The 13,908-nt window shown below is 31.3% G+C and overlaps 1 protein-coding gene across 1 annotated transcript in view; it reads right to left on the bottom strand.

Moving 5' to 3' along the window:
* The window catches only part of LOC108690018 (uncharacterized protein C17orf59 homolog), a 53,056-nt gene extending 41,141 nt beyond the window's left edge, over positions 1–11,915 (bottom strand). The window contains exon 1 of the mRNA XM_018197069.1: positions 11,684–11,915. Within this exon, the coding sequence (XP_018052558.1) occupies positions 11,684–11,779 (96 nt within the window). The 5' untranslated portion in view covers positions 11,780–11,915. The remainder of the gene's footprint in view (positions 1–11,683) is intronic.
* Positions 11,916–13,908: the final 1,993 nt, after the last annotated feature.

Raw genomic sequence — 13,908 nt, 5'->3', positions numbered from 1 at the left:
AATATAAATATATAAGTTTCTATAAATAAATTTAATTTAATTATAGGAGAATATAGCTTTCTTAAGGAGATATTCTACTTTATAGCGCTGTCTTTTAAGCGATTTTTAAGAATTTTTTTTTGAAAAAATGAGTGAATATTTTTTAATTTTTTGAAAAGGATTTTATTTATTGAAATTTATATAAAGATAAAATTTTTATTTTTTTAATTAAAAAATATGAATAATATTCGACATTTTACATTTTTCCATCGTATACGAAGTTCATCGGCAATCTTGATTCCGGGTATTCCAGTGAACTGAAATAAAAAAATAAGACTTCATTTTAATCAGAATACTTTCGTTGGAATTAAAATAATTAACTTCACTCATTAAATAAATAAACTTTAAAAAAAAGTTTGATTGTTACGTTTTTAAAAAATATTTTTAAGCTCCAAAAAAAAATATATAAAATTAAATTATCAAAATTTTAGTCCCAATAGTAAATGAATGTATATTTTATAAGCCCTTAAAATTTAGATCGATACAGTGGTTTTCTTTTAATCGTGATCGCCGAAGTTCCGAAAAAGTCATTTCAAAAAAATTGCATTTCAAGTTTTATCATCGATATTTTTATGCAAATAATGATAAAATTTTGTAACTTACGTTTAGTCGGCAATTCCGGAATCATAAAGTAAACTTTCCACCTCATAAACAGCCTCTTTTGCTCTTTCCTCTCGAGCTGTTGATCTCAACTTTTTTGTCACCTTAGACGCCCGGAGTTCGGATCGGACAATTCGAGTTTCTGTTTTAGTTTATATGGCTTATGTATAACGTTTTTCATCTCTAATCTCTATATTCGCGCCGAAAGAAGGTAAGAAATTATTAGAAATTGCCTGCCATAACAAAAAAATATAGCGAGTGGGAAAAAATTAAAAAAAGGACACTTCCAATAGTAAAGAAGTTCTTTTCCGATGATCACGCTCAGATAGGAAACTACAACATTAGGATCTGCGCACAATAGAAGAAATAAGGAAAGAAATAAAAATTAAACGATTTTAACCTATCAGAAATCGGATACATCGGAATATACGGTTTCTGATAGATAGAAATCGTTTATTCTTTATTCCTAACTCCTTATTCCTTTTATTATGCACAGGGCCTTATTCTGCGCGCTGACAGTTGCGCAGAATAACTGTTGTAGTTTCGTTAATATTTCGAATTTTTGTATAAAAAACTTTACAGAGATATATATTTACAGAGATATATATTCTACAGACTATAAGGATTTAAAAAAAATGTAAAAAAGAAAAAATTTTTTTTATCCAACAAACTAGACTTCTTTAACGTGGATTAGACGATATGAGACTGCATCTCCAATTGAAGTTAAATGTTATTGGAAAAAAATCAGCCATGTCTAATGATGCAACTTCAAAAAAAATTTATTGTAACTAGATGACAATGAATTCTGAATCTTCGACTAAAAATTTAGGTGACAACTTTAATTTTATAAGTAAAGTAATCAAACAGGCTAAAGCAAAACAATTAGATAGTCAGTTGTCAAGATATTGAAAGAATAGTTTATATATTATCAATTAATGTTTAATTTTGTACTGAAAAACATTCAATTGATAATATTATAACATTTACAAAAGAAAAAATGTAAAAAATTAAAAAAGTTATTATAATAAATTTTATTAATGTAAAATTATAAACAATTAAAAAATGGCATTTAAAACATGTTTTTTATTAATTATGAACTATAATTATAAAATAATTTTAGCTGTAATAAATTTACAAATTCCCAAAATACTTATACATTTAACATTTAACATTTTAGCTTTCGTTGTAGATTATGTTGGATATTTTTACATAAACATGATTAATATTTTAATAAATGATATAATTAAAAAACATAAAAAAACATATTTTATATAATACTATAAGAAGAACGACCGTGAATAAATCGAATAAAGAACGCCAAACAATCAAAGTTAGATATTACGAATATGTTTAATCAATTTTTTGTTCCAAATGTGATTGCGCGCCGATAATTGTCGGACTTTCAACACCGATGTGAACCTGGCGCTCAACTTTATCAAAAATAAAAATATAAAAATTAATACTACAGACTGTTTGTACTTTGTTTGTACTTGTTTGTATCGATCATTATTTCGTTTGTACCTCAAACAGTTAAACAAAAAGTGAAAAATAAAAAATGGCCAGCGCGCAACTTTAAGATTTTTTAATTTCATTTATGCCATTCGAAAGAGAATCGTTTGTACCTCTCCTACTTTCGTTTGTACCTCAAAGAGTTCGGAGATACAGCGCGTTTCAGTTTTTGCACAACCCCTATATAGCAAACTTAGTGAATATTAAAGATATCAAAATGGGACCAATGGCATTCGAAAGAGAATCGTTTATACTCGTTTGTATCTCTCTTACTTTCGTTTGTACCTCAAAGGGTTCGGAGATGAAGCGATTTCAAAATTTCGGAAATGCGTCAAGAGGGGAAGCAGGTCGTTTTTAAAGATATCTCTCTTACTTTCTCTCTTACTTTTGTTTGTATCGCATAATTTTCGAAACGAAGATATTTGTTTTTTATTCCACATAGAATAATTTGACAGATGATCATATATCGTTTCTTGTATATGATCGTTCCTGCAAAAGCTGTAAATTGCATTTACCATTTAATTTACGAAGTGTGACGATGATTTACGTTATGATATATTTTCTGGTCATTGCTCTAAAAACTTGTATTCTGCCGCCGGTATTAGCATTATCCGAGATGTACCACGGGGAGGTTACGCGGCCGGACTTACATCTCATGTATAATTATGTTTATGTAAAGTATGTGAGTGAGTGAGTGAGTGAGTGAGTGAGCGAGTGAGTGAGTGAGTGAGCGAGTGAGTGAGCGAGCGAGTGAGTGAGTGAGCGAGCGAGGGAGTGAGCGAGCGAGTGAGTGAGTGAGGTGTGTGTGTGTTTGTGTGAGTATGTGCGTGTGGATGGGTGGTATGTTATGTTTATTTTTATTTAAAAACTAAATGTATACATATATGTATTTATCCATTTATACATATATTTATACATTTCCACTTTCCTGGATGTCGGCCTCTTCCAACCATTTCCATTATACAAAGTCTTTTTATTATTGGAATTGTTAAATCTCAAATATTTAATGTTCTACAAAAAATAATATATATGTATTCGGACGTCGAGTGGGCCTTGCTACTCGATACGATTGACTTGTGATCAGTAGATCCGATTCAATTTTACTTGCACCCAACATACACGATTTATCGCGTTTAAAGATAAACGACTCGAACATGATTCCATCTGATGATTGAGAGATCTTTGATCATCAGCGCCGTTCGGATTCGGCATTAAATTGTAAGTCCCATATATCAATGAATATAAGTACAATACTAATACGCATGACAGCGTGGCAGTTTAATGCCAAAAGCTTGCCTTCCAAACCCAAAAAACACTATGTATAATGGAAATGGTTGGAAGAGGCCGACATCCAGGAGTGGAAATGTATAAATATATGCACGCACGCACGCACGCACGCACGCACGCACGCACGCACGCACGCACTCACTCACTCACTCACTCACTCACTCACTCACTCACTCACTCACTCACACGCACATGCTTTGACATAAACACAATTATACATGAAGTGTAAGTTCGACCGCGTAACCTCCTCCTGGTATCTCAGATAATGCTAATACGGGCAGAATGCAAGTTTTTAAAGCAATGACCAGAAAATTCATAACGTAAATCACATCGTCATACTTAGTAAATTAAAATGGTAAATGCAATTTATTACAGCTTTTGAAGAAACGATCATATACAAGAAATGATATATGACCATCTGTCAAATTATTCTATATGAAATAAAAAATAAATATCTTCGTTCTAAAAACTATGTGATACAAACAAAAGTAAGAGAGATATCTTTAAAAATGGCCAGCTTCCCCTCTTGGCGCATTTTCGAAATTTTGAAATTGCTGTATTTCCGAACCCTTTGAGGTACAAACGAAAGTAAGAGAGGTACAAACGGGTACAAACGATTCTCTTTCGAATGGCATAAATGAAATTAAAAAATCTTAAAGTTGCGCGCTGGTCATTTTTTATTTTTCACTTTTTGTTTAACTGTTTGAGGTACAAACGAAATAATGATATTTATTACAAGTACAAACAAGTACAAACGAAGTACAAACGGCCTGCGGTATTAATTTTTATTTTTGATAAAGTTGAACGCCAAGTTCGGTACTTTCAACACAATCATTATGAAATGTTTTAATAACTCCCTCTAAATAAAACCCCTAATATTTTATAATATCTCGAAATGATCTTCACAACAAAAATAATTCCATTTTCGTGATTCATCAATACGATATGCATTTTTAAATCACTTTTTTGTCATATTTTCAGCTTGAGGGTAAAAGAACAATTTTTCCAGTGTTTTAATTGTTGTGTTTTTACAAAGATAAACACGTTTTATACGTGTTTCACTTTAAAAATAAATTAATTTCTGAATAATTGTAATTTCGTTGTTGCAGTGTGACGTCACAGCAGGATCAGTCGTATCCGGTCCGTCTTCGACCGGAATTTCAAATAATAAATAAATATTTTATTATTTTCTTGTATAATTTGCATTAAAAAATTATTTAAAAAATTGCAGTTAAAAAAAATATATATATATATTATAAAATAATATTTTTTAAAAATTATGCAAACTTCCTATTGTTTTTAATCTCTGAACCTTCATTAGATCATCTATGCGACATTCGATTTAAAAAAAATTTTTAATATACAATAAAATTTTAACATGCAATAAATTAAGCTTGATTTGTACCTATTTGTACTATCTTTCTTATTCCTCGAAAGGTTTCAAAATTAATTTTTGAAAAAATACTAGCACCTCACTTTGAGACATTACTGACTAAGATATTATGTGGAGTAAAAAAGATGCACAATGACATCAATGATTGTCATTAAGAGTTACAGAATCGACCCTTTAAGTTTCTATCGAAGGTTAGAGTTGGATCAAAGTGCAAGAATTGACCAATCACAGTTGAACATTCCCCTCTCATTCTGTAAGAGGGGAATACTCGATTGTGAGGCAAATCCCATACTTTAACCAACTCTACTCTAATTCTCGGTGGAAATTTAGTCACTGTTTCCGAGAGAGAGAAATGCCATCTAATTCAATATCGCTTGTACTCGTTTGTATCGTTATTTTACTTCATTTATATCTTGAATTCATTTGTATCTAAGAAAATGATTATTGTTGAGGTTTTTTTGTTGAGTGAAGGACCTTTGTACTTTGATACAAAATATGTCTTTATAAAGTGAATCGGAGAAGAAAGGACATTATAAATGAAAATAAATCTAATCTAAAGAGATGATTTCGCATCGGATAAAAAGACTCTGTAAGGATTTCTAATAGGTTTAAGTTACATCTTATACACCCTACACACCTTTTAATTTTTAGTACATATCTAGATGTTATTATATATTTATGTTCCTCTCGCGACAAAAAAAATCAACAGCGCTTACTTTACCATTCTATTCTCTCTGCTCAACGATAGTGTATTGCCTGTATCTCTACATTATATCAAACAATAAAGAATAATAATCGTACGAAAGTAATTCTCTTTCCGAGCTGGAATTAAATATATCCGAAGCACCTACAACTCGCCCTAATGTGGCGACATCTATCTCATCCTGAATCACAAAAGAATAAAGCGTCTATGATCGATCGGTTTGTTAATGAAATAAACTTATTTCTTACACTCTCCCCCTATAAATCGAAATTACATGGTATAATTCATTTCTTAGTACACACAAAAACTCTTAATTTAAATACGTTTTGTTACAGCATATTAGTTTATCTTTAGATATACATTTTGTGAGGCAATCAGCAATCATCTCATTTGTGTTAACATTATAATATAGTGTAATAACATTAATATAATATTATTCTCAATCTTATCTACGTAAAAAATGAAATTTTAAATTGACATGACCTTATTTGACGATTTTGCATTTTTCAGCTACTGGATTGTAGCTTGATCGTCAAAACAATTGAATCGGTTTACTGACATATTCATTGCATTTTAACTCAATGAACATATGCTGTAGCCACATGACATTTTTAACTGTATCAGTAACTGCAAAGAGTTCAATTTCACAAGTAGAGTTGTCTACCGTTCTTTGCTTCTTGCTCTTCCATGTAATAAGAGAGTTTCCTATGAATTTGGCTTCCCTTGAAAATGATTTCCCACTTACTTTTTACTGTTTTAACATTTCCTGAGCGTTCACACATATCTCACGCATTATACTTATATACGCATTTATACTAATTCGACTTCCATCACACGTTTCCATTCCTCCCATTCATTACTGTCACGTGCTTCATTAAAATTATGCGATATATTTGGATATTATTTACAAATTGTAAATGTTCGATAACCTGGCTGAGCGTTTCATACCTTCTTCCCGTAAACATTTTTTCCTTTCCTTTAAATATTCTTCCTTTCGTTTTAAATTTTCGTTGATGTAGTCCTTTTGCTTTCCCTTTCTAATACCTAACCCTTTCTACCCTATTTTTACTTTAATTATCTGAATTCTCTATTATATCAGTATTATTTTCTATACAAGGCTCCACACCATTACTTTCTCTTTGTACATCTCTTCATCTGTATTGCAACTACACTATCAGGCACATTAATACTTGGACTTACTTCACTAGTTTCTCTTAGGTCAGTCTCATCAGTGTTAGTAATATTATTGAAATTATTACTATCGTATTAATAATATTTTCGATATTCCGAACCTCGTAATTACTATCTGTCCTTTGTTTTATATAATAGCTCTGAGTTTCATTGAATATTGCATTATAATTACTCTTCGCTCAATGTCGAATAAACGACTCTACACGGTTTTGCAAATAACTTTATCGCTTTCTTTCTGTTCGGTTGCAGTTTATTGCGCGGTCTTATTGATGACAATATGCTACATCCTGTCCTTAAGTATGATAGAATGTCCTTAAGTAACTAATGTTTGGTACGTTACCATGCCACAATTCATATGGCGTCTTGGTTTTGTTTTTCCTAGAAACTAGATTAATAGTGTGTGTAACGTAAGCATTCGCCCAAAATGACAACAGTAAACCGCTTTCGTACAATAGTGTACGCGCTCGCTCCAAAATTACTCTATTTTCTCTCTCCACCTTTCCATTACTCTCAAGATTATATGTAATAATCTTTTAATGTTCAATACCTTCCTTTTATAAACTCACGAAATTCATTATTAATAAACTCAATACCTATCAGTACGTATATCTTTACCTAGCACGTTCTTATATTTTTCTTGGAACATTCGGCATACAAATTTTGCGTGTCATTTTTATTTTTCAAAAAATATTATAGATAAAATACATACCACTGTAATCTATAATGAGCAATATATAACGCAAGCCACTATTGAATTTAACAGGCATGGACCTACAAATATCAACAAATATAACAAATCTATCAATAATATTGCTTGGCTCTGTCTATGAATAACGCTCTCATGGCTTTCGCAATAACTTACACATCTTGCTGCACAATTAACATCTCTTACTTCGCCGTTAATTCCTATTGCGAGTTCTTCTCGTATAAGTTTCTGTATATATTTATTATTCACATGACTTAGTCTACGATGCCATACATCTGTGAAATCCTTACTGTATTTATTGCAATATTTAACCGATACTTTCATTTCCGGTTACGGGAATCATGCGTGTTATAAAATAATTGTTTACGTTCTCTTATCGCTATTACTTCACCGTTCTCTCTACATATCTTTATACTAGATTTGGTAAAATTAACTTTGAACCCGCCCTTCATTAATTTAGTGATAGAAAGTAAATTAGGATGCAATTTGCAACATAAATGACATCGCTCACTATAAAGTTATCTTATTCTCATCGTTCTGTATTTTAAAATGTCCCAATGCCTTTGGATTCAAACATATTATTTTTATCCGCTAAATAATAACTTTTCCTCTAATCGACTTAAAACTTATAAAACTATAAAAACTACAAAACGTTTCTTTTCAAATGTCATACAGCGACATACAGCCGCTATCTATAATCCATTTATCTTGATTCTTTGGATAAATACTATTATCAAAAACATGAAATGTAGTATAATTTAATCTGTCTTCCGATGCAAGGTTTGCATTCTTATGTGGTTATCTTTATTGTTATCCTTTTTATCCTTTGTATGATTCTCAGGCGTCTCCTTGTCTATATGATCCTTGCAATGATAGCAATCCTTCGCTAGATGATTCGTTTTTCCACATATGAAACATTTCTTCTTAAAAGCCTTCTTATATGGATTCTTAATTGATACACTGTTTCTTGATCGCTGTTATTTCCCTTCTTCTGGAAGTCTCTCTTCTTCTCTCTAAGTATTTCGAATATCGAATATCTCGTCCAACCTTTTTTCTCGTTGTGTTTTTAATATGTCATGAATTTGGCTGAATCTGTTATGCAACCTTCGGACGACATTGTATGCTAGCTGCCGTTCCGATACATTTAGCTCCGCGGTTGCACATTTTACTGTCTCTTATATATTCATTAGCCGTTTCATTATCCATCATCCGGATATTTTTTAGTTTTTCTCCTGCATCGATCGCTGTCTTCTGCAGGTTCGGCATATTGCGTCATGGATAGCTGTCGATAATAGTTTTACATTCGTTTTGTTGATGAATATAATATTTGGCTATCACTCAATGATAAACGGATACATGCAATGGCATCGGCATTCTTCTCGTTTCATTCCATTTTATTGTTGTTTGTCGCTGGCTGATCGATCGTAATGACGCTTATCAGTCTCTTTAGTTGTAGTACTAATTCTATTTTTACTTTCCAATGGAAATAATTGTCTCTCATCAGCAATGGGATTGCGAGCTGATTTCTCCGCTATTATTACGCCGTTTGATTTCACGTGCCGCTGGTTTCTTAATTTTCCGTCTTCTCAAATATCCGTCTTATCTCGCCTTCTCCAGAATGAATTACGATCTGCTACCAATTGTTGAGTTTTTATTGGATGAAGAACCTTTGTACTTTGATCACAAAAATGTCTTTATTAAAGCGGAGAAGAAAGAACGTGCATGTCACAAACGATAAAATAAATCTGATCTAAGAAGATGATCTCGCATGGGATAAAGACTCGCTTTAATGTGGCGATATCTATCTTGAGAGTCCTGAATCACAAAATAATAAAACGTATGTCTATATTCGATCAGTTTGTTAATGAAATAAACTTATTTCTTACAATCATAAATTTTTAAATCCACACCAAAATTTCAAAATAGGTGTAAGAGCTAATGAAGCTATTTCTCAAGATATTTTTCCACAGAAATCCACAGATTTGAAATTTCGGTGCTATTTCGAATTAAAACGAGTACAAACAATTCCGAAACAACATCTGCTTGCAAATTTGCAAAAATATCTCAAAATAGGGTGGTAGCATTTTTTCCTTTATATTTTTGAATTTCTTAAGGTACGAAAAAAAAGTTACAAATCTAACTTAATTTAATGCTCATTAAAAAAAAATTATTTTCTTCAAGTCGATTGCCAAGTTTATATAGGTTTTTTTATCTAAGATCTAACATAGATCTAATATATTTTAAGGAGAAAACATGTAAAATATTAACTTACTTTCAATAATACAAATTTGGTTGTGTTAATTTTTTCCCTTGTATTGTTTTTTTTATAATCCTATCAGCTTAGATATTAAACTGGCAGAGCCACTGTTTTCTTGGAAATGACATATAATTGTTTTTAGTAGTACAAAAAATAGTACAAATTTAATCCTATTGAGTTCTGATACTATTTTATCATTAATAGTACAAAATATGTACTAAAAATTCCGATAGATTTGATTTGATTGGATCCTGCTAGCTTTATAGAGCTACAATATTGAACATCTACGAGCATATTTAGATAAGTTAAATTTCGGAAATCTGATACATCAGTTTAGATACCTCAAATAAACAAATATGAAAAATGATTGCTATTTTAAATCGTACAATTATTACGCGAATTAAAGAATTAGAATTGATATCAAAGCTGAAGTTATTGGAATAATGTTAAGGATACCAAAGGATTTATGCATTATCGCCGTGTCGTGAATCATTGCTAATTCCAATGATTTATGAATCTTACCGTTCACTTCATCAGGACGAGGAGCGCACTGATACTTAGTGTTTTCGAGCAAGAACACAGTCAGACAGTGTACAAAATGAATCATTATATTCTTGTTGTTTGCCTACATTAAACAAAGATGAAATGATTCACTGTATTACATAGGCTAACTTAACGCTCATAACACTCGTAGAATCATTTCATGTCACAATCTTGTCGTTCATCAGATGTTAAACAAGGACAAACGATGCTTGCGAGCATTGCGAGCGTTAAGTGGAACACAGCCACAGTGACTGTGTCCTTGCTGAAAAACACTCACTAAGTACGTTCCTAATGAAATGAACGGCAAAGCATACAAAACGTTGGCAATGTTGACATTAGCAATGGTTCACGATACGATGATAACCGTAAATCCTTCGACACATTTGAAGAAAACACCCGTGAAAGCTTCAAAAATATTTTTTTTAATAAAAGGCTACGAGTTATAACAGAATAGTAGTTGTTAACAATTAAAAATCATTAAAACTAAATCATTAAACCTAATAAATGTAAAAAACAAACATTTCAACGCTTATCGGGTCATCTTTAGTGTTGTACAATATTAATTCGCAATTTAACAATACTACCTTCAATCTTCAAAATATCCATACCAATTAATTTTTCCAATAATTATAAATATATCTTTACAAATAAAAAATCAGTTGCCTCAGTTGCAACTGTATCTTTAAATTGTTGTATCGACTTACACAGATCGATAAACGTTGGTTGTTCAAAAACTGAAAATATTATATAATTTCATGAATTAGTCTAATAAATTTAATTTTCAGTCGTATCTTAGATCGTATTTATGAGAATAATATTCTCATATGACCTAAGGTATGACTGAAAATTAAATTTATAAATTATATAATATTTTCAGTTTTTTAACAACCAATCTATTGACCTGTGTAAGTCGATACAACTTATACAGTTGCAAGAGAGATTTTTTTGATTTATCAAGATCTTACTCTATCTATAATTATTGGAAAAATTAATATAGTGGATACTTTGAAGATTGAAAGTTTTGTTAAATTGTGGATTAATATTGTATGACTCTGAAGATGACCTGATAAGGATTGAAATGTTTGTATTTTACATGTATTAGATTTTAATGATTTTAAATTTAACAACTACCATCCTATTGCGACTCGTAGCTTTTTATTAAAAAATTTTTTTATTATTTGAGTCTTAGTTTACATTAAAAATAATATTAAGGATGTCATATAGAATTGTATTTACTGTAATATTTTTTATAAAATGTACATTCTTTTTTTCGCGATATTCCTATCTATCTTCCTATCTATCTTCGCTCTTGATTTTTCAATGTCTATGTCAAGTTCTCCTTAAATAAAAATAAATTGTTGAACTTCATTTGCAAGTTTCTTTTATATTTCCAACACAAACAATACACAATACTGGTAAACATTCAATTCCCCGGGCAATTAATTCTGATCTTACTCTGTCTTCGTCGTAATCGATGACAGCGTTCTTGTCACTTCGCACGCTCGTTCCCGATTTCAAGACTTCAATCTCGTTTGACTCCATCCTCGTCATGCGATTAGTCGTCGAGGCCTATTTTCAAAAACGTTGCTACGAGAAAATACCAGAACACAAACGTACACTGCTCGAACATTCGAACTGTTCGAGCATCAAAACAAAACCGATAATTTAATTCCATCGAATGATTGATCTTGAATCACGGAAAAAGAATTAGATAGAGCAGGGCTGCTCCATTTGACGCTACAAATGCTTCGAAACTTTTGATTGACCAATCGGAAGAAAGAATTTTATTAACTGTCACCAATCAACCAATCAAAAAATTTCAAAGCATTTCTAGTATCAAGTGGACCATAGCCTTCAGGAAATACGTCCAGGAAGGGTCCACTCGATTCTGTATTTTCAAACAAGGAGAAAATTACAAAGTGCAAATTTACTAGGTGTTGACCAATGAAATTATCAGTTCTAGTAAATTCGCTCACTTTTGTAATTTTCACTTCATTTCAAGATACAGAATCGATTCCCTGATAACTCTAAGCTATGGATCTGAGCACAAGACTTGTCGTAACTCTTACTTAGACTTAAATTGTAGACGTAAGTAATGCACAAGCTTTCACGGATGACGTATTACCGTGTCTCCAAGAGAGACGGCATTAAATCGTATGTCATACGCCAAAGCTTGAGCATTACTTACGTCTACAACTTAATTCTCTAAGGCCCAATTGCACCAATGTTACTTTGATTTTAAGTGAGGTTTAAAATTCTCTCTGTCTCTGTTTCTTTTTCGCTTTAAAAAGAAATAAAGAGAGTTTTAAGTTTTGCTTAAAATTAAAGTAACGTTGGTGCAACCGGGCCTAAGTAAGTGTTACAATAATTCTTATGCTCAGATCCTATTGGTTACATTGCGTATATTATAGCAAAAATGCAACTTAGGGATCGATTTTGGGATCTCGAAACGAGGTGAAAATTACAAAAGAGCGAATTTACTAGAATACTAATAATTTCATTGATCAATATCTAGTAAATTTGCTCACTTTTGTAATTTTCACCTTGTTTGAAGATACAGAATCAACCCCGAGGTAAAAATTACAAAAGTGAACAAATTCACCAGAATTTCACAATTTATTATTATACTTATTTATAATTGGTCAATATCTAATAACCTTTGCTCACTTTTGGTAATTTTCATTTCATTTCGAGGTACACAATCGATCCCCTAAAGTTCGGTCCTACGCACAATAAAGGAAATATAAGGTTGAGTTTCACTTGACGCTACAACGCTAATTTTCAGTATCAAAACAGTCATGTGATATTCATCAATTTTAATCACATGAGTGAAAACTCAGCCTAAGAGTAAAATCACAAGATTCGGAATAGGACTGCGAAATACGAAATGCGTTATTGAAGCAACCAATCAGCAGTTATTCCGCATTTTTCCATCACGCAAATTGTGCTATGTTTACATAATGCGTCAAAGATGTATACAGCATGAATATAATTTAAAAACCTCTTCATGTTAATAATTCGCTTATTAAAATGAAATATAATTTTTCAAATTGTAAAAACAATTATCATTATTGTAGTATTTCAGGTTTTACAATTAATATTTACAATCTCATAATAATTTTTTGAACTGTTTTAACGCATTTACTACTATCATTTTTCCGCATCGTGTGAACATAGTACACAAAACTGGCGTAATGGAAAAATGCAGAAAAGGACATACTGAAATCGTACGTAATGCATCATTGTTCATTGTTTTTTTGATCTTGTTATTTATATTTATATATGCCCTCAGATTTTGTCATTTTGCTTCATTCGTCTCAACATTCAATCATATCAATCATATCAATCATATCAATCATATCAATCAGCGTCAAATTATTTTAATCTCTCAAAATACGATGATTTATTACAAGAACAATTATGCACTCGCTATTCTGCAACATCAAATGCGGAATAGTGCTGAATTGTTTAATATTTCAATGACGCATTCTATTTTGCAATTCTATTCACCCGTGATTTCACCCTAAGACTACTTTTTCATGCTGACGCTCGACACAAATTTTCAAAACAGGGCATAATCGAAATTGATGCTTGGTATTTATCAATTTTGATAACGTAAGTTGTTTGATGCTCGAACTGAGCGTTAGCATGAAAATGCAGCCTAAGGTTTGTTCGCGTCG

The sequence above is a fragment of the Atta colombica genome, unplaced genomic scaffold (genome assembly GCF_001594045.1).
Source record: "Atta colombica isolate Treedump-2 unplaced genomic scaffold, Acol1.0 scaffold29, whole genome shotgun sequence".
Classification (NCBI taxonomy): domain Eukaryota; kingdom Metazoa; phylum Arthropoda; class Insecta; order Hymenoptera; family Formicidae; genus Atta; species Atta colombica.
This window is presented reverse-complemented; position numbering and strand designations above follow the sequence as displayed.